Source organism: Hesperophylax consimilis, chromosome 5 (genome assembly GCF_061612785.1).
Source record: "Hesperophylax consimilis isolate HC1 chromosome 5, BYU_Hcon_1.0, whole genome shotgun sequence".
Classification (NCBI taxonomy): Eukaryota; Metazoa; Arthropoda; class Insecta; order Trichoptera; family Limnephilidae; genus Hesperophylax; species Hesperophylax consimilis.
The window spans coordinates 25,965,700-25,988,461 of NC_142840.1; the positions used below are offsets into that span (position 1 = coordinate 25,965,700).

Sequence of the window (22,762 nt, forward strand, 5' to 3'; positions counted from 1 at the left end):
TTTGTCTGTTGCGTAGTGAATTAAAATTACTGTCAGAATTTAGTATTTATGTAAAAGAATGATACTCATACTTAGGAGCAAATTGTGCCTTTTTCTTTTTTTTGATTATAAAAATTATTTTCATTTAAAGCCAATTTATTTTATTTATTATTTTCCCGCCTTTTGTGTGGAAAACGTAAATAAAGTAAACTACTGGAAATCATTTTCATTAGTCATCATTTTATTATTTGCATTCGGGTGTGTAATCAACTGAAATATTTTTATTTTGGGAATCTATAGATAAGTCACCCCTTGCCACTGGTTCATTCATCTTCAACAATAATATTTTATTACGATAATGAAGAATTTATATAATTTACAATTTTAATAAAAAATTTCCATGTTTTTTAAGTAATTAGTAGAGTAAAAAGAAATCAATAAATTATATTACGCAAATGATTTAAAGAATTCACCCTTTTAAAAAAAAATAATTCCAGTGTTATATTTTTGTATTTGCATGCAGCCATTCCAAGTTCTTGTATTAGTTTTCCGCTTCAAGGAATAAATTTATTGATATTAAATGATCTGTAATCAATAATCTCATTTTTAAAATAGTCAAAACCTTTCCCAGTAATATTAGTTTACGTTATTGACTTTTTTTGCCGCCTAATTGAAGTATTTTGTGCTTGTGTATCAAACTATTCGCATTGATCATGAACATTAAGGACGAATTCACAGAATTTGAATGGATTCATCAGATTTCAAAGATGATTTTCAAGTTCTGTGAAGGATCTATTCAGGTTATGTTATTATTTAAGTTTTGTGTAATAATTGGCCAATAATTATATAATAACGGAACTTGAATAGAACCTTCACAGAACTTGAAAACCAGCTTTGAAGTTTGATGAATTGTTCAAATTCTGTGAAACAACCTGTCCTAAATATTTGTTTTGAATAGTGTGACAAACACTTTTTATTGTATAAAACAGGGTGTAACATTATTTTTATTTAAAGTTTTTATAATATGAACTTTTAGAACAATAATGACATAATTAATATAATGTGAAACAGAATTGATAATCTCAAGAATAATGTACTATGTATTGATTTATCATAAGCAGCTTATTAATTTATGTTAATATGTATTACGATTCATTTTCATATTAATAACTGAAACTTTAACTTATTTTCTCTATTACGAATGTGTAGTAAAGTGTAGATTATTAACAAAATGAGTTTTTGCATTGGAGGTGGTACAAATAATTTTATATTTATTTATTAATCAATTGGCAATATTTGCAATAAATACAAATAATAAATTAAAATGTATTTTTATTTTCTTAGTAGTTTATTTAAAACAATTCTGAAATCCTTTTGCTTAAGGCTTCAGTATGTGACTACTTTAGTAGTGTTAGATAAAACAGTATTTTGTAAAAACGCATTATTATATTGGTAAAATATTTAACTACTTGTGGCTTTTCCAATTTGTTTTATTATCAGACAAAGTGTGAGTCAATGCATGAATTATTTCATTATTTATCACCGAATTCATAAAAACGCATCATCTTTTCTGTGAATTTATTTGGTAAATTTGTTCACAGAACAAATAGTTTACGACGGGTGAAGAGTGGCAACTTGAAATGGCAATCTAAAGAGATATCTATGGAGAATATAAAAGCTGAACTCGGCAGGAAACTGTCCACTGAATCTACCCCGGCGGCCATTGCACAGAACAATAGAACATTTGTTGAGAAGTTACTAAAGGTATCTGCGCCCTTTACTTTTATTTCAAACAAATACACATCCTCTTAATGTGTTTGTGTTTTTATTCAATACTAAGCCACAAGCATTTTGTAGAAAAGTCAAATACTCTTAACCTCTCAGACATAGAATTTTATTTATTATGTGTTCCTTTGAGAACTGTCAGAATGTGATAATTTTTGTGTTATTTACGAGTTTTACTAAAAGCTCCATAACTCACGTTTTGGGAAACGTAGCCTCATTCTAAAAAATGTTTTGGAAAGATTATGAAATCCACTATCACATTGTATTGTTATACGTAATTATTTGCGTTTCTAAATATACATTTTATGAAAACGTCAAAAATATGTAAAAATCGCTTACCATTATTTCAAAGCCTTGAAAAATGTACTTTTTTCTGAGTAGCATAAAGAAATAACACTTTATATGTTGAAGAAATATATTTAAAAACTATTAGTCACCTCAAAATATTAACCGTCCAAACTAAAATATTTTTAATAAATTATTTAGAAACGCAATAAATTATTAACGAACATCTTGACAGTTTCAATCGGCTTAGATAATGCACCTCTACGTTCCATAGATATTCTTGAATACAGACGCGTAGCGTTATTTATTATCGATACTGTGTTTTTTAAATCATGGGAATCGGTATACTAGTGATGGAAATAAATCAATTTTTGTAAAATCTCGCGCGTTTAAAGACGTTCTAATGTCTTGACCGCTATTATCATATTTACGTCTTTTGACGTTCTAATGTTCTGAGTGGTTAAGGCATGTTTATTAAAGTCAGTCTGTGAAAGTTTAACTGACAGGTGAGAGCACGGCTAGTAATTACATAGACATACATATTTATCAAATACTCTCGAAGACATGTTTATTAAAGTCAGCCTGTGAAAGTTTAACTGACAAGTGAGAGCACGGCTAGTAATTACATAGACATAGATATTTATCAAATACTCTTAAGACATGTTTATTAAAGTCAGTCTGTGAAAGTTTAACTGACAAGTGAGAGCACGGCTAGTAATTACGTAGATATACATATTTATTAAATTCACTTAATAATAAAGAAGTTTCTATAAAGCGTGTTTCACCCTTTCTACAAACACTAAAGATAAAGTTGTACTTAAATGAAAATAACAAAGTCATCATTAAATAAATAAATAAGCCCCCAATAGAGCTGCCTTATAAAAAATTACACACTGACCATAAATAATGATATTTGATAATTATAACGGAGACGAAAGTAAGAATATCTTCACAAAATGGATTGCACAGCTTTGTGGGAAACAATATGAAAGGCAAGTATGTAAGTTAGTTGTCAAAAAGACTCGAGCAGGAGACTCTTATTAATCAAGTTGTTTTGCTGACAAAATGTGTATGGATCAAGGCGTGTCTCCCGTGACTAAAACACATACACATTTTGTTGATGATTAGGTCGGGGCCACAATGTTTTTGTTGGATGTTTTGTAAAACATTTTATCGCTGGAGACCCGACAATATATACTGAAAATCCACTGCCCATGCTCAATTAGTTTATGAAAGTTTGACGGTGCAATGGTAATATCTTTGCTGCCATTCGATATTTGTAATTATTTACCAAAATAAAAAGTTTATTCTTATTATAGGATTGCAAAAGTAAAACAAAAAAGATGCTTTTGGAGAAAATGGGAACAGAGGCTGTGGACCTCGGTCTGGGTGTGGAGGTGTCCATAGTGGGAGTGGAAGAGAACACGATGATTGCTTCTCTGTGCGACTTGCTGGAGAGGATCTGGTCTCACGGACTCCAGCACAAATTTGGCAAGTCCGCCCTGTGGATGCATCTAACCAACTTTCAAGAGTTGGAACAGTGTACCGATACATCTAAACCTATTGATCCAAATTTTCTTACTCCAGGTGAATACATATTATAATTAGAGATTTTTAAAGAGATACAGAGTTTCATGCAAAATGTATTGACCTAAATATTGTGGTAATACATATCTCAAATGGTGAGCGTTGATATAGTTACCAGCTTTTGTTGATCTCAATATTATTTAAGGAAAAACTATGCCCTCATTAAATTCCCCCTTTTCTTGTAGTAAATATGTAATATGGAATTCAAACATTACAAGACAAATGATTACAATCATATTAATTTTCACTGTATGCACGTACATACTCCTTTCCCTTAAATTTCCTTAAAAAATTGCGGTCAGGTCAGGATATCATCGCTTTGATTGGGTATCCTATGGCTGTTCTATGCAAGTCCAAAGTGCTATGTGGAACGATCCATATATCATCTCCGCTTTAGTAAAAAAATAACTAGTTTGAGTAGATATTTATTTGTATTTAACCGCAATGATTGACATTTTCTTCATGTATAATTTATTTCCTATGCTGCAAACCCGCCATGCAGCTCTTGCATGGTGTGTCCTGAGGAAGCGATTAGACTGTGCGTCGTTTGTATAACCTTTTACCATAATACAAATATTTATGATTGATATTTTATAAAACTATAATACAACCTTCTAAATTACGCAATTATAAAGCAAGGATCTTACCTCATCTATTTAGAACAAGATGTGATAAAAACCTAAAGTTAAATTGACTACAACTTTCGTTGTATGAAATAGACTATAGAATAGATAGCGATATAAATCCCCTGGTATGCAGTGCAGACAATGGACCTCTTGTGGAAGATTTCCAAGATAGATGCAATGAAGTAATATAAATTCATTTACTTTGTTAATCGCTCGAGTGATGGAGATTCAGTTTTCGATTCAGCCATTCAATTAATATGGAAACATTGTAACTGCTTGCTGTGGTTTGAAGTTAATGAATCTACCTAGATTTTACCGTTTATTTATAATTCATTAAAATCACCTACCTTAATTTGGGTAGCTATCGCTTGAGTGGTTTACAGTTTACAGACCATTGAACTAAAACAAAAACAGCTATTTCAGAATTCACATCATCCTTCGTCTCACTATTTCAGTGTCCAAAATGTATTTCTGTTTAAAAATATGTTGTTTTTGTTTTGAAGATCTGTCATCTGTGGCACTAGAGTCTGAGGCCCCGAGCCAGAAGAGCCAGTCCCCTAACAGGTCAAGGGACAGTTCCCGAGCCAGTTCCAGAGACAGTTCTCGGGACAGGCTGAGCAGTGGTCACAGCACCTTAGAGAGGAAACACGTGGCTCCTGTCCCTCTGAGACCCTTACCTGAGAATCTCACTTTTGATATGAGGTAAGGATATTATGCAATTAAACTTTCTCACCTTCCTATCCCCCACTGCCTTTCCCTCCCCACTATCTGCAGCCTCACAATGTACCCCTATTGGGAATACCGTAGTTCCACTGGTTCCAGACGGTAAAATTATAAAAAATGTATGTATGTATTACAAAAAAAAGTTTGCTTTTACTAAAGGCATACCACGGATAGATCTTTTTTATTAACGTTATGTAAATGCATCAGAAAGGAAGGTTACAACAGTGCCCTCAGGGACAGGATCATAAGTTTGGATGCATATAAAAATAGCATGCCCGATATGCTAAAAATATATGAAGAATCAAGTAGGTACCTACATATTATAAAATTTTTGACCATTATGTAGTACAATTTAATATTTGTGGTACGTTGAGATGTGAGTTTCAGTCACTGAGCTTAGATGGCTCTAGTGACACAGTTATCGACAGTTTTCGGTAAGGTGGATCGCTAGTCCTAGAGTTTTAATATAGCATACGAGTTTCAAGGGCAGAGAGACTTTAAATCCAAGCTCATCACGTTGTTGAGTATTTATGTCTTATAAATTAGAAATCATTCTCGTTGTGAAGAAGGAGTTTTATTTCAACATTAATCTTTTCCCCGCGGCGGCTGACTTTAGTCATTTCTTCAAATCGTTCGCACCACGCGGTGGCTGACTTTAGTCATTTTCAAGTTTCGACTTCGTTTTCCAAGCACATGTATACCGTATTCGTTCGAAATTTATTTTAAAAATAAGAATATTCATTTGTGTTGCGACATCTCTGAGAATTTGTATATACTACTTCATTGTTTATCTTATAAAATTAATAAAATCGAGAGCCCGGCGATTGCCGTCAGTCACAGTTTTGAAACACGCGCGTAAAGAAGCTAGTGTCTCTGGCGTGAACCCCGTACCAATCGTAATAAGACTTGTGCGTCGATATCCACTTTGAAATTTTTTTTATTTTGTTGTGTACATAATTATTTTAAAGTGACTAATTCGATTTAAAAATATTTTGTTTTGTGTTTGTGTTTTATATTACGTTCCTGTTGCGTATGAATTTAAAAAAACTTTTTTTAACAACCCACAAAATGTCGAAACGTGGCCTATCTGATATTGAAATATATGAAACAATGTTAGATGCGGATAGTGATTTTGAAATAAATGATGACGACACAGATATTGTTATTGATGAGCAATATGAAAGTTATACCTCAATGCCGTCAGTTCAGCCATCAACTTCTTCTGCTGAACCTTTGACTTTGCCATCTCATCCCAGTACTTCCTCAGAACAGGCATCAAATGTTATTCCTGAAGAAATAGTTAACAATTGGAGTACAGGTCCTTTTATACCAATTGTTTATGAATTTGATGACTTCTTGTCTGGAGTTAATCCGTCTACATTACTTTCAGATAATTCAGAAGAAGTTGCATATTTTGAATATTTTTTAAATAATGAGATAATGGAGAAAATTGTTGAAGAGACTAATAAATTTTATCTGGCTGTTCTTGAAAAGGGACCACCATCCAAACATTCTCGCCTCAACAGATGGGTGGAGACATCGGTTAAAGAAATGTATATTTACTTTGCTTTGACTATGTTAATGACCAGAAATTGTCATCTGACGATAGAAGAGCATTGGTCTACCGATCCTTTGATGTCGAATAACATATTTGGAAAAACCATGCCAAGGAATCGGTACGAGATTTTACATAGAATGTTACACTTCTGTGATTCTAGAACACAAATCCCTGGTGGCAAATTGCATAAAATTAAAATGTTAGTTGATCACACCAGCAAAATCTTCAAAGAGACATTGGTACCCGAAGAAAACTTGTGCATCGACGAAAGCATGATTCTTTTTAAGGGTAGGCTAGCTTTTAAACAATATTTACCTTCTAAACGTCACCGTTTCGGAATAAAAATGTTTGTCATGTGCGATTGTAAGACTGGTTTTGTTTTAGACTTTATTATTTACGTTGGTAAAGGTACGGACATAACAGACAATCAGTGCCTTGGCGTTTCGGGAGCTGTCGTAACGACATTGCTCGAAAATTATTTAGGTAAAGGACATAATCTTTGGGTCGACAACTGGTATAGCAGCCCAAAACTATTTGATTTTCTTCATAGCAAGAAAACTAATGCTTGTGGAACAGTGCGCAAAAATAGAAAGACCATGCCAAGTTTCGAAAAATTAAAAAAGGGGAAATAGAGGCAAAACACCGTGGACCACTGTTAGCTTTAAAATGGCAAGATAAGCGTGAAATTCATATGATCACAACTATACACGACAGCTCTTCATCTCCAATAGGAAGAGTTAACAGGGAAACAAATGAACCAATATTTAAACCAAAATGTATCTTGGATTACAATTTACATATGGGCGCAGTCGACAAAACCGACATGATGTTGAGCAGTTTGAAATGCATGAGGAAGTCAATAAAATGGTACAAAAAAGTGGTTTTCCATATAATAGATCTTTATTTATTAAATTCGCACACGCTCTTCAACAAGGTTACCGGAAAAAACCCTACATTAGCAGATTTTCAATTGAAAGTTATAAGACAATTAATAGAAAAATACAGTGAACCATCTCAATTTACGTCACGTTTTTCTGATGATCCACTCCGTTTGTCAGCCAAAGGATTAGCGAAACACATGCCAGACATAATACCCTCAACGGCAAAACGTGCAAACCCATGTCGGCTGTGTCGTGTATGTACCAACTCCAAACTGAAAACTAAAGTAAAAAAATATTCAAGATATATGTGCTCAGAGTGTAATGTGACATTATGTGTTTACCCATGTTTCCATATTTACCACGAAAAAAAAAACTACTAAAACTTTTTAAAAATTATAAGTGTATTTTTGTATATATTTTTTACTATTGTCGTGAGTGTACCTTCATATTATTGCAAATTTATATTATTTAAAAAAAAAAACATACTTAAAACATCTATACTTAAAACATCTATACTTAAAACTTCTATACTCAAAACAAGCAGGCGCCCTTACTTTCTTTTCATTATTAAATTTGCCAAGATTGTGTTCAAATTTTTTAACCATTTCAAATTTTCAACAATCTTTAAATAAACAGTCTATAATTGTAGTAATTTGATTTTAACAGGTTTTGTTAAACACTGACATGCGCAATTTTATTGTAATATAAATTTTGTAATTTGTTTCAGAAACATCCAGGCGATGTCCGATATAAAAACAGAAATAGGCTACGCTCGAGCCTGGGTGAGGCTCTCCCTCGAGAAGAAGTTGCTCTCTCGTCACCTGAAGACACTGTGCGCCGACACCGCGCTCCTCAAGTCCCAGTACAAGAGGACGGCCTTCCTGCGCTGTGAGGAGGAAAGAGAACAGTTTCTGTATCATCTGCTGACCTTGAATGCGGTTGATTATTACTGCTTTACCAACACCTATCCAATGACAAGTGAGTAGATTTTTATTAAACATACTAATTTTAACAATTATTTTACAAGCAATAATTATTCGCCTGAAATACTCATCCACATTGAAAAATCTCCTGATAAAAGATACATGACGCCAACGGGACTTGAACCCGTCCGTGTCCTTTCGATTTCCGGTCGACATCTCTGACCACTGAGCTATGGCGGCTTATCTCTTATCCGCGAAATAATTCAATATATACTAGTGTTTCATTCAACAATTAAAAAACCCTACATTAGCAGATTTTCAATTGAAAGTTATAAGACAATTAATAGAAAAATACAGTGAACCATCTCAATTTACGTCACGTTTTTCTGATGATCCACTCCGTTTGTCAGCCAAAGGATTAGCGAAACACATGCCAGACATAATACCCTCAACGGCAAAACGTGCAAACCCATGTCGGCTGTGTCGTGTATGTACCAACTCCAAACTGAAAACTAAAGTAAAAAAATATTCAAGATATATGTGCTCAGAGTGTAATGTGACATTATGTTTACCAAAGGTTTACCAAAAAAATAATAATTAATATTTGACAAGTTCAAGTATTTCACCTAAAAATGTAGACAGTTTGTCTCGACGCCATCTAGTGAGAGAGTTAGCATTTACAATGCCTTTCTCGTATAAAAAAATATAAAAAAAATAAAGTTGGTTGCTTTCAGGTGAAAAAATGTAACAAGCAGTAATTGTTGAATGAAACACTAGTATATATTGAATTATTTCGCGGATAAGAGATAAGCCGCCATAGCTCAGTGGTCAGAGATGTCGACCGGAAATCGAAGGGACACGGGTTCGAGTCCCGTTGGCATCGTGTATCTTTTATCAGGAGATTTTTCAATGTGGATGAGTGTTACAGGCGAATAATTATTGCTTGTAAAATAATTGTTACCCTTTGTGCTATGCATAAAAAAATCTTGTCTTAAAAAAAAAAAAAAAACATTAGTTTACCAAAAAAATAATAATACTAATTTTAGTTGTTGCTCTGTCTGTGAGTAACTCTGGTTCAATTAACTAGGATTTGTTTTGAATTTAAGTGTCGTTTCAAAATTGAAACTGATTTGCCAAGAATTCAGACAAGCGATAAAATATAACCTATAGAATAATATTTTAACAGAAAATTATTTTCATTCATTTTCTAAATTCGAACAGTTGTGTCAAACGAGCGATAAAGTACCTACCTATAATATAATAATTTTTTTTACCAGATAATTATTTCTATTTTTTGTATTTGTATTTGTTTATTATTTGTGTTTTTTTACAATAAATATACAATGTTTACAAGTCATGCTGTTTTAATTTATACTACACTTCCATTAAAAGCATTTGCTTGTGGATGTGTATTTCTTTTGTTTAAATTTCTTAGGGTTAATCGTGTCAAGTAAAGTCAGAATTTGGATTTTTCAAGGGTCTGCATGTTTTCCACTTTCAAGAAAGCTTAATTTACTATCTAATTAGATTTACTAACATAATATAACGGGTCTGCACTAGTAGAACACAATTTTCATTGTGAGTATGTCCGTCCTTATGAGTGTGAAGTTTTAAAAATTGAGGAAATTATCAAAACAAAAACAATCATTTCATATCCAGACAACAGATTATGTTGATTATTTTGTGTGGCTTACTTTTGCAGACCATATTTTTAAAAACAATTCCTTTGGCAAATGTTAATCCAATCATAATGTTTATGAATATATCCAATCATATGGTTTATGAATAGCCATAAGTCGCGTTTATAACCGCTCAATTAAAATGTCAACGAATTGCGCCTGTCGAGTTATTATTAACGAATTATTAACATTCGTACAAAATAAAGTGGATGTTCTTGATGAAGTGAGCATTGTACAAATATGTTCCACAAACTTCCAAGAGGAAGAAATTGAAAGTGCTAAATGCCTCCTGTTAGAATCCGTCCCTGGCCGTCGTATCACGAGAAAAGGCGATGGCAAAACAACGAAAACATTGCAAGATATCATAAAGATCATGAAGGAAACCGATCCAGACCAACTTCCTACGTTTGTCGCCCGTGATCTCAACAAGTTACCACCAGTTACTTTTGACCACGTCGACGTTACAAGACTTCTTAAAGATTTAATATTACTCAAAACCGAAATTGCCGCAAAGGCAACAATATTAGATATGAATGCTTTGAAGCAGGAACTTAGTCAAATCAAAGAAACCGTCAGCCATATCACACATGAACGCTCAAATTCTAATGCACAACCAAAAATTGTGAGTCCTTCCATAAACTCTCTTGACATTTCAAACGAAAACAATGCAAATCACGAGAATACGCAAATATGGCCGCAACCTACAGCCGCGCACGAAGACCGATCGAAACGAAATGCTCGTACTTATGCTAGTGTTAGTGAGAAAGCCCGAAGAGAGCCGGAAAAAACCGAAGCAGCCCGAAGCAGTTCACTGTCAAACGCATCAAACGTAAACAATGGTTTTACAGTTGTTATGAATAAACATCGCAAGAAGCGATTCTTAAATAATCGTGGAACAGGAAGTAATGAAGGAAATTTAAAAATAGCGAACCTTTCAATAGGGCTATATGTATCTCGTTTCGCACTTGAAACAAACACAGAAGATGTAAAATTATTTTGCGAAAATAAAGGTTTAAAAGTAATTAATGTTGAAATCCTAAAACCTTTCAAAGAAACTCCATTCAGGACATTTAAAATCATGATCCAGCAAAGCGACATTAAAACTGTGATGAATCACGATTTCTGGCCCCAAGGCATCGTATTCAGAAGATACAGAGAAGCTATCGAGCGAATCACGAAAGGAACAAAACAAAATGAATAAGTTAAACATCACTTCGATCAATTGCCGATCTGTAAAAAGAGTAGAAAAATTTATTTCTGATCTGTGTATTACAAACGATATCATTCTATTACAAGAGACATGGCTTATACCAACTGATTTAGATTTCCTTAGCGAAATTCACCCTGAATTCATGAGCTATGGTACCTCAGCGGTAGACGTCTCTAATGGCCCAATACGAGGACGACCATATGGCGGACTAGCTATACTATGGAGGAAATCATTCAAGGCAGTGACAATCGACTGTGAAACTCCCAGGATAATAGCGATTGATATCACACTCAACACTGGAACATTACTTGTCATGAGTGTATACATGCCAGTGGACAACACTGATAATTTACCGGAATATTTATCCTGTCTATCAAAAATGCACACGATAATTGAGGAAAGAGACAACCCTAATTGTATTATTCTGGGAGACTTTAATGCCGACATGAATTCGCCATTTGGGCGTGAGCTTAAATCATTCTGCTCCGAATATAACCTACAAATTGCGGATGTTGACATACTCCCGCTCGACTCCTACACATACGTAAGCGATGCACATAATACCACGAAGTGGCTCGACCACTGTCTAGTGACTCAAGCAGTACTCAATACAATAGAAAATATGTATATTGACTACAAGTCCGACTGGTCTGATCATAGACCAATGCACACCACTCTAAGAACTAATGGGTTACCCACATATACCGCAAGTCACACAAAAGTAGAGGATCCGTGTCGATGGCGGCCCAAAAGTCATGTAGAAGTGCAGTCCTACTCCAGGTATGCCCAATTTGCAATAGGTCAACTTCAGATAATTTATGGAACCAACACAGAAACTTATGACAGCACCACGATGAATGTAGCCCAAATCGATGACCTATACAAAAACATTGTACAAGCATTGAGAAACTCAGCTATATCTGCGTTTAACATAGGGAGAAGGCCAAAAAATGGGAGAAAATGGAAGGCTACAGCGGGTTGGAATGAGCAGGTTGCCTTATATTATGAAGCATCTAGAAATGCACATATAAATTGGCTGCAGAATGGACGACCTACTGAAGGTCCCATCATGGAAGCTAGAAAAGAAACCAGATTGCTTTTTAAGAAAAAATATAAGAATTGTCAAAGAAACTTTGAGCAGAACAAAATGGACAAAATAGCGAACAGCTTTGAATGCAAGAATTTTCCATCTTTCTGGAATAAAACCAATGCCGTATTGAAAGCGAAATACACCGCACCGAGCCAGAAAATCTGTAAATAAAGATATTGCTGAAGTTTTCAGAAATACATTCTGCTTCGCACCAGATCAACCGCAAATAATGGATAAAGAGATTGAAACAACAACGCATCAACCAGAACATCAGCCGTCCATCGTCATATTACCTGAGATGATCCAGCGAGCAATACGCAACATGGCAGGAGGTAAATCTGCAGGTCACGATGGACTGGTCATAGAACATGTAAAGCATGCGGGGGAGTACTTAACAATACTGCTTGCCTCTCTCTTCACTGCCATGATCGGCCTCGGACACATTCCGAAAGAGCTGTCCAAAACAATAATAATACCGATCCCAAAAAGCCGCCAGTTGAACTTGACATCATCTGTTAATTACAGACCCATATCTCTTGCCACAATAATTGCAAGAATCTTCGAAAAGGTCATCTTAAATTTAACGGAAGACAAGCTCAATACAGAGGACTCTCAAATGGGCTTCAAAGCTGGATGCTCTACTGATACGGCCATATATAGCATGAAACAAACAATCGAATACTATAAAGCCAGAAAAACAACGGTGTACGCATGCTTCCTAGACTTAAGCAAAGCCTTTGACAGGGTTTGTCATAATGCGTTGTGGAAAAAACTGACCGAACGACAAGTTCCACCACAAATTGTTAATATATTGAGAACATGGTACAACCAACAGGAAAACTTTGTCAGATGGAATGAAAGCCTATCAGAAGCAGCCAAATTAAAGTGCGGCGTTAGACAAGGAGGCTCAATGTCCCCAGTGCTTTTCAACGTGTATATGGATGAACTTAGTAAAACACTAAATACGACAAGAATCGGATGCCATATTGCCGGGGTATGTATGAACAATATTAGCTATGCAGACGACATGGTCATACTAGCTCCATCGATAAGAGCGATGAGAAAACTTCTGGCAATATGCGAAGCTTACGTTGATAGTCATGGGCTGATGTACAATGCTAAAAAGTCATCCCTGCTGATATTTAAAGCAAATACTGGTCCCACTGTCATTCCACCCATACGTCTCGGCGGGGCCAATCTGACAATTTGCAGCGAAATCAAATATTTGGGGCATGTCATCACCGATGACCTAAATGATAAAAAAGACATAGAACGTCAAAGAAGAGTACTGAGTGTGCGAGCTAACATGCTTGCCAGGAGATTCAACAAATGCAGTCCTCCGGTGAAGAAGCAACTTTTCCAAACATATTGTATGAGCTTCTACACTAGCGAACTATGGACGACATACACACAAGGCGTCATGAACACACTCCGAGTACAGTACAACCACGCATACAGAGCCCTATTTGGCCTCAACCTTCTTCACCGAAGGAAGGGTGCATGGGTTCGCTGCTTTGATGCGCCACAGAATAGCCGGGACGAGTCAGCGCTACCAGAGATCGGACAACACTCTTGACCAGGCCGTTGCCCAGTGGCAGGGAGCGCCTCTACACCAGAGATGGAGAATTTCACTCAAGCCACCATAAAGTCCTAATGTGCACATCAATGTATTGATTTTTTATTTTTTATTTATTATTTTTATTTTTATTTATTTTTTTGTTCATTTTATGTTTATGTATTAACTTAAATGTAAGCTTTTATGGCAGGCAGAGCATTGCACACACCGCTCTGTCCAGCTGAAATAAAAATTATTATTATTATTATATAACAAACCCCCGGTAGAAGCGCCCTTGAGGTGATTTTGCATAAAAACGGCGCTATACAAATCATCCAAATATTATTATTACATATTTAGAAAGGTACCTACCTGAGAAAATTTTCAATCATCACTGAACTTAATATTTATGGTAAATAAAAGGCTTATAAAATAATTAATGAAGTGCTACTTCCCATTTTTTTAGTTTACAACTATTCTTCAAGATATATACTAATAAAATAATTTTCTCACAGAGTTACCATACAGAGTGGTGATAGTGCCATCCCGCAAAGCTAGCGCCACAACAGCAAACTGCTGGGTGGCGGTTTCGGGAACTAATGGGGAAACTCAGCAAATTCCCATCCCCAGGAACACAATGGAGTTTGTATTTCACGTAAGTAATTGAATTTTTTTATTTATTGGTCTTATGGTTGGTCAGAGAGCAGATAAGTAACTAATTTAAAGCTTGATTGGTTTCTTATTTGGAGAGAAGAAAAGATTAACTTATTTTGAATTTAAAACAACTCAATTACTGTTAAACTCAGAGGCGGCTCTAGGAGTCCAGAAGTAGAAGGTCAATCGAAAAAATAATATTAATTTGAATATTATAAAAACGCCAATGTATGTAATTAATTTGCCGGTACTCACATATTATACTAATTAATGTTTTTTTTTTCTTTTGAAGGAACTCTTCCTCCTAAAAGTTTTAAAATCACTAACTCCAACCTAAGTCAATTGTTTATAAGTTAATTTAAAAAGTAAACAATGAAAGCAAAAGTACCTACATGTTCATTTTATTACACACGCAAAACCACTGACATAAATTATAACTATTCGTTTTAAAATATCCTTTTGAACCTCTTTTTTTTTTCACTCTTGTAACATGGTCTGAGGCAGTCAACTCTTAGATCAGCATACCATCAGCTGTAGGCAGACTGATAGAACCTAAGCGCAAGCCAAATACTAAGTTTGGTGATCGCGCTTTCGGAGTATCTGGGCCGAAGGCTTGGAATAAACTCCCTCCGAAACTAATTAACGAATTCCCACGTAATTCGAAATTTAATGAAAAAAAAAAGAAAAAAAAACGGCGAAAATCGAGTTCCTCGGCCGCCCCTTCAAATTCGGGTGGTATCTTTGGAGTAAACTCGTATTAATACCAAGTATTCCCGTTTAAATCGAATTTTTGCAGCCGATTTCCGTCGCGATCGGCCCTTCAAGTTCAGTTATTCTAAGCAAATTCATAAAAATACCACACATTTCCGCGTAAAATCGTATTAATACCAAGTATTCCCGTTTTAATCGAATTTTTGTAGCCGATTTCCGTCGCGAACGGCCCTTCAAGTTCAGTTATTCTAAGAAAATTCATAAAAATACCACCCATTTCCGCGTAAATCAAATTTTCGCGGGCGATTAACGTCGCGACCGGTCCTTTAAACTCGGATATTCGAAAAATACGATATATTTATGCGTAAGCCGAAATTTCGCGGCCCATTTCGGTAGCGGCCGATCCTTTAAATTCAGATATTTGAAGTAATTTTCGTAAAAATACGTCAAATTTCCGCGTGAATAGAAATTTTACGGTCAATTTCCGTAGCGCCGGATCTTTTAACTCAGGTATTCGAAGTAAATTTATTAAAAAATACAATATTTTCCGCGTAAATTGAAATTTCGTAGCCGATTTCCTTCGCGCCGGATCTTTGAAATTGAGAAATTCAAAATAAATTCGTAAAAATGCGATATGTTTATGTGTAAATCGAAATTTCGCGGCCGATTTTCGTCGCGGCCGACCCTTTAAATTCAAATATTTCAAGTAAATTTCGTAAAAATACGTCATATTTCCGCGTAAATCGAAATGTTTGCGGCTGATTTCCGTAGCGACGAATCTTTTAACACAGATATTCGAAGTAAATTTAGTAAAAATAAGATATATTTCCTCGTAAATTGAAATTTCAGGGCCGATTTCCGTCGCGCCGGATTTTTGAAATTCAGATATTCGAAATAAATTCGTAAAAATGCGATATATTTACAAAAAATCGAAATTTCGCGGCCGATTTCGGTCGCAGACGACCCTTTAAATTTAGATATTTTAAGTACATTTCGTAAAAATGCGATATATTTATGCGTAAATCGAAATTTCGCGGCTGATATCCGTCGCGGCCGACCCTTTAAATTCAGATATTTATAGTAAATTCATAAAAATACGATATATTTCCGCGTAAATCGAATTTTCTCGGCAGATTTTCGTCGCGGCCGGTCTTTTAAATTCAGATATTTGAAGTATATTCGTAAAAATATGTCGTATTTCCGCGTAAATTGAAATTTAGCATTCGAATTCCGTTGCAGCCGACCGTTTTGAATTCAGATATTTGGTGTAAATTCATAAAACTACGGCATATTTCCGCGTAAAACGAATTTTCTCGGCCCTTCAAACTCGGATATTCGGAATAAATTGGAAAATATACGACATTCCAGTGTAAATCGATTTCGATTTACAAAATAATAATACTAATTAGGGCGATGTATAAACACGTAAAAATACACTTTTCGGCATTTTACCGTCATGGCTGTCTTTTAGATTCAGATTTACGAAATTTTATGATTTATTTTCGCAAAAATCGAAGTTTTTAGAATTACCCAAACAAATTTTCGTGTGCGGGCAAAAATAAATTTCGAATTACGAATTAACGAATTTAGAATTAAAAAAAAAATTGTATGAAAAAAAAATTCTGTGGATATTTTTTTGGCGAAAATTTCGAATTACGCGTTTTTTCGAATTATCGGGGTTCGAATTAACGGGGTTCTACTGTAGTCACATAGCCCATATGTGATGTGCAACAACGATATACCAATTTTAATACCCAACTTTGCCCCATTTTAGATTGAAAAATAATGTATGTTACAAACCAATAAGACATATTGATATTTTAAAGCTCCATACCACATGATGAAAGTGCCATAGCAAACTGAAAATAGTTGCATTGTCCTAAAAATTCTGAACAGAAAAGCTGTACAAATTTCATGTCGCTAGAACTTATTTCAATCATTTAACAGTTTTTGCAATTGTTTGTTAAGATTATCCTAACCAATTTTCCATAGTAGATTTTTTCATCTTTAATTCTGTGGCTTGCATCTAAAATAGCCAATATCAGTTTTTGCTCTTTTTAGCAAGTTTTAATTTTAAGAAAAGCAATTTTCTAGTGTAACAATGGCCCCTGAAAATGGAAAAATCTTTTCTCGAAATCGAAAGGTTATTTTACAATTCAGAAGATAAACCAATTAGAAGCAAGCCACAGAATTAGATTAACATTTTTCAGTACAGTGATTTCTCATATAAAGTCAGGGACGTCCGAGAAAGTCTAAGCACTAAGACTGCACGACTAAGTGAATCAAATTCTTGAGTCGGCTCATGTCAAGAGTCTGAATAACAGTATGTATGAGACGATGTATGAATGTGAATTGAAAAGAGTGTGCGCCAAGACAAATTTGTGTGGGAGTCTATCCTTTTTGCCTACCCTGCAAGAAACGGTGTGAAGGTTATTAGTTAGTGATTTCTCACAATATGCATTTTTTTTTTTGCTTACAATTTTATAATACTATTTATTATGTTTTCAATTGCAGCATAAAAATTTGGGTATTCTGACGACATTGCGTATAGGACACGATAACTCTGGATTATCACCTCGCTGGATGCTGGAGAACATATACGTCCGTAATGAAGTGACCGGACATGCATACAAGTATGTTCTGTCTCATTTTTTATCAAGTTTTGTATTTCGACATAATGTAAAGTCCATCAAGAAAGTCTAAAAAAAAATGGAGGCACTGCAATAGATTTAAATATTTTTTAATGGCAACACCAAGATAGTTCAAAGGAAAAAATGTTAATTTTCGATTTTTTTTTACAGTAATAACATTAAAAAAAATCAGTTGTGGCAATTTTTCCCTCCACTGTCAAAATGTCTAATTGAGAAGTCTACCATAACCTCCCATTTGAATCTACTGTAATTTGTTTCAAAATCGGTGTTGCCACTGTAATATAATTTTTTTTGTTTATTAACCCTTCAGGCCTCTGGCGGTTCCGTGATAACTCATCAAAATGACAATTCAACACAACTTTAAAAGGTGATATAAAGTCATTAAAAGTGATGAAACAAAAATTAGGTTAAATACTTACATATGTAACCTAGATTTTGTTTCATCAATTTTTCATAACTTTTTATAGGTGTGTTGAATTATCATTTTGATGAGTTATCCGGTCACCGTTAAAATTGTGAATGATTCACTTTGCATTTTTTTTTACTAAAATTACTGATAACGAAAAAATACATAATTAGCCGAATATATTTAACGCAATATCTCTGCACCGGAATGAGATACGGAGTCGATGTAATGTAGTTTTATTTAACAGCAACATTGTGGTATTTAGTAGTGAATGATAGAAGAAGTCGGAGACGCCCGAGAAAGACATTAGCAACAGCGAAACATTGCGGAGGCCACTAGTAATTAATAAAAAGTTCACTAAGGACGGGTTGTTTCGGAGAATTCATCAAATTTCAACGTTCATTTTCGGGTTCTGTGAAAGACTTATTCAAGTTCTGTTTTTATATCATTGTAGGCTAGTTGCTTGACAAAACTGAAATAAAAACAGAACTTGAAAAAATCTTTCACAGAACTTGAAAATGAATGTTGAAATTTGTTGAATTGTTCAGATTCTCCGAAACAACCCGTCCTAAGTCTCAAAAGTTTCATAAAGGTGCATATTTTAATTCTGCTGTAGCTAACTTCTAAATTTGAATATAAAGCGTGGTGTTTTCATATTTCTCACCTTATGGTAAGGGAATACAATGATTTCTGTGAGATCATATGAGTTGTTCCCAAAAGCGAACAAATTAACTCTATGGGTTATAGCTGTTCATTCCCAAAACCGAACAAATTAGCTTTAAGAGTTAAATTACTACACTTGTGCCTAACAACCTTTTACTGTATTGGTATCAACAATTTTGTTATTTTTTTTAGATTTCCCTGCAATCGTTGGCTAGGCCGAGGAGTTGATGATGGCTCAACGGAGCGTCTGCTGGTGGCGCAGGCCATCGGGGAGCGCAGTGGACGAAGCGGGGGAGTCACGGCTAGCTCCGCCCCCGAGAGGGGGGTGGGGCCGTCCTCCAGTGGAGCAGCAGCACCCTCCAGCCCCGCTGGGCCCCATACCACGCACCTTTCCCCTTCCACTGTCCAGCATATGATTGGTAAGTCAACTATGCATAGTGTTAAAAATTTTATAACCCAACTAGGAAAGGAGATGTTTTGCTTCCATATTGTCATTAGGCATGCAATCCTACAAATGTGTCGTAAAATTTTCAGGAGAGAAAAAACCAAGATACATGTGCGTTATTCTGCCGTGGTAAGTAATATCCTTTATAATAATAAAGGTAATAAAAGGAGGCAGCGCGTGTCATGTTGTCCAAAAAAATGAACATTTTATTAAATATCATTGAAGAAGAAGATAATACTAATAAATCTAAAACATGAAACAGTACAAGACACAGAAAAATAAAAAGATAACGGTCCCAGCTAGGAATCGAACCCAAGATCTCTTGTCTTAGCGGGACAGGCATCTTAACTACTCGACCATTGGGACCTATTTATTAAACGTCATTTTGTCGATATCATATTTCAAATGCAGAATGAACAACATCATCTTGCAACTAATTTTTTTTTCTTTTAATATTAAATTATAATAAATACATATTTAGTATTCTGTGAATGAACAGAAAATGATAACAAATCAAATGTAATTAAAATATCAATTTTGGAAAAAAATTGTTGCATTTGCAGTATTGCATTTTGAAAGATAATAATATAATTTATCAAATGACTATATTATAGTTATTTGATGAAATTAGTCCTAAATTAGATATTGACAGTTTGCAGCAGACCACTAAGATCTTTGGCTCAAGGCCCAGAGATTGTGGATTTATAATAGCTGGCCAAGTTCGATTAAAAAGAAATACAATACAATAAAAGAAATATTAATTATTATTTTTTTGGTAAACTAATGTTTTAAGACAAGATTTTTTATGCATAGCACAAAGGGTAACAATTATTGTCCCGTTGGCGTCATGTATCTTTTATCAGGAGATTTTTCAATGTGGATGAGTGTTTCAGGCGAATAATTATTGCTTGTAAAATAAAAGAAATATTGTTCTTATAAGTTTTTCCAAGGTACTGGAAAAAACTTCTTATGTGGGAAAAATCACAACATTTTTCAATTTCAGTCTTCAAGGGACCGAAAAAATGTAACTTCTTATGTGGGTGTTACTGTAAATTGAAGTAAAAATTCTCAGTATGTATGGGATGGTCCAATGCTCTTACCCAGTGCGGGTGTAAATGTTTAGACTTACGGAATTCGATACTTTGTTATCTGCCTAAAACGGCTTTTACATAAAAGTGATACATGATGAGTACATAGTAGAATATCTGTATTATATAGTAAATAATAATAGTATGTAGATGTAATACACAAATATTAGGTTTTTTTTTGCATAAAAGTGATACATGATGAGTACATAAGTGAATATCTGTATTATAAATATATTAAGTAATAACAGTACATAAATGTAATACATAAATACATATAAGGCTTTAACATAAAAGTGATACATGATGAGTACATAAGAGAATATCTGTATTATATAGGAAATAATAAAGTATGTATTTTTTTTGATTTTATGGATTCTTTCGTAATCCTCTAACTAGCTAGGGCTTATAACAATACCCTTCATGTTTCTAACTAACTAGTACTGCGGCTGATTAGCCTTATTACTATCACCATCTGATGGTTGTATTTAATTGACTGAATTTATGTTACATTAATAAGTTTTATGAGGAAAAATTCTTAAATTTATGTTACATTAATAAGTTTTGTGAGGAAAAAATCTTAAATTTTTACATTAATAAGTTTTATGAGGAAAAATTCTTAACTGGATAAAAAAACCTTGTAATACACAAATATAAAAGTGTGGGGTAGGTAGGACGGTAGTAGTTGGACTGGCCGAGTTCGATACTTACAGTGGGTAACTGACATTCATCTCTTTTGGAACAAGTTGGACTGGCCGAGTTCGATACTTACAGTGGGTAACCGACATACATCTCTTTTGGAACAAGTTGGACTGGCCGTGTTCGATACTCACAGTGGGTACCCGACATACATCTCTTTTAGAACAAGTTAGACTGGCCGAATTCGATACTTACAGTGGATAACCGACATACATCTCTTTTGGAACAAGTTGGACTGGCCGTGTTCGATACTCACAGTGGGTACCCGATATACATCTCTTTTGGAACAAGTTGGACTGGCCGAATTCGATACTTACAGTGGATAACCGACATACATCTCTTTTGGAACAAGTTAGACTGGCCGAGTTCGATACTCACAGTGGATAACCGACATACATCTCTTTTGGAACAAGTTGGACTGGCCGAGTTCGATACTTACAGTGGGTAACCGACATACATCTCTTTTGGAACAAGTTGGACTGGCCGTGTTCGATACTCACAGTAGGTACCCGACATACATCTCTTTTGGAACAAGTTAGACTGGCCGAGTTCGATACTTACAGTGGATAACCGACATACATCTCTTTTGGAACAAGTTGGACTGGCCGAGTTCGATACTTACAGTGGATAACCGACATACATCTCTTTTGGAACAAGTTGGACTGGCCGAGTTCGATACTTACAGTGGGTAACTGACATACATCTCTTTTGGAACAAGTTGGACTGGCCGAGTTCGATACTTACAGTGGGGACCGACATACATCTCTTTTGGAACAAGTTTTACTTAGTGAAAAGTCTGTACGTTTTATTTAAAAATATATATTCTCAATGCTCACCATGGCTTGGAAGTGGCTTTAGGTATTTTCAGTAACCAGATTTAAAATGCCAGATACTTCCCAACACAACTCTTCCCCTTTCCCTTCCCCATTTCATTGACTTCTCTGACTTGTGTTTCTAAAATAGTTGGATAATCTGATTTAAAGCCTGACAATGTTTGAATTATTTCAACTAATTTTACTAAAGGGCTTGCTGAGAATTGAACCTGCATCACCTGGCTCGAAAACCTGGCTGGGATCAATTAACCTTAAGCTGTTCAATGAGATACACATACCAGGGCTATATTGTGAGAGTTTATTTTATTACTTTTACCTACTGGTAATGTTATCTATGGTAATAACTCTGTTAATTGTCATCTCTAATGGTGATTGGAAACTAATCATTGTCAATAACCTACAATTTTTATCTAAATTATGTAACTCTTACTGCTCAATATGCAGCATGCGATCTTATTCCCTGTGCGGATTTTATTTTACAGTTAACAAGTTGTATTTAATCAAATTGTTATAAAGTCTTACCATCGTATTATAAGAAGTACAAATATATTTTTTATGATATAACTGTCAAGAATGCTTTAAAATAATTAAATCAACACCAACCCACTGATTTTTTTATCTAAATAATTTTTTTTTTTAAATCTACTAAATTGGGAATACACAGGATCCGCAATGGTAGCACGGTGCCGGCTCATGTCTATGGACGTTATCCGCAGTTAAAGGTAAACTAACTG

At 34.7% G+C, this 22,762-nt stretch overlaps 1 protein-coding gene across 3 annotated transcripts in view; it reads left to right on the forward strand.

The window, feature by feature from the left end:
* The window catches only part of pns (DENN domain containing pinstripe), a 50,016-nt gene that overhangs the window by 22,443 nt on the left and 4,811 nt on the right, over positions 1-22,762 (forward strand). For 2 of the 3 annotated variants that reach the window (XM_089631758.1, XM_089631761.1), the window contains exons 14-21: positions 1,581-1,743; positions 3,369-3,636; positions 4,139-4,174; positions 4,766-4,964; positions 8,152-8,402; positions 14,397-14,536; positions 17,761-17,879; positions 19,159-19,385. In XM_089631758.1, coding sequence (XP_089487884.1) covers positions 1,581-1,743; positions 3,369-3,636; positions 4,139-4,174; positions 4,766-4,964; positions 8,152-8,402; positions 14,397-14,536; positions 17,761-17,879; positions 19,159-19,385 — 1,403 coding nt within the window. The remainder of the gene's footprint in view (positions 1-1,580; positions 1,744-3,368; positions 3,637-4,138; positions 4,175-4,765; positions 4,965-8,151; positions 8,403-14,396; positions 14,537-17,760; positions 17,880-19,158; positions 19,386-22,762) is intronic. The other variant, XM_089631759.1, reaches the window with a different exon arrangement.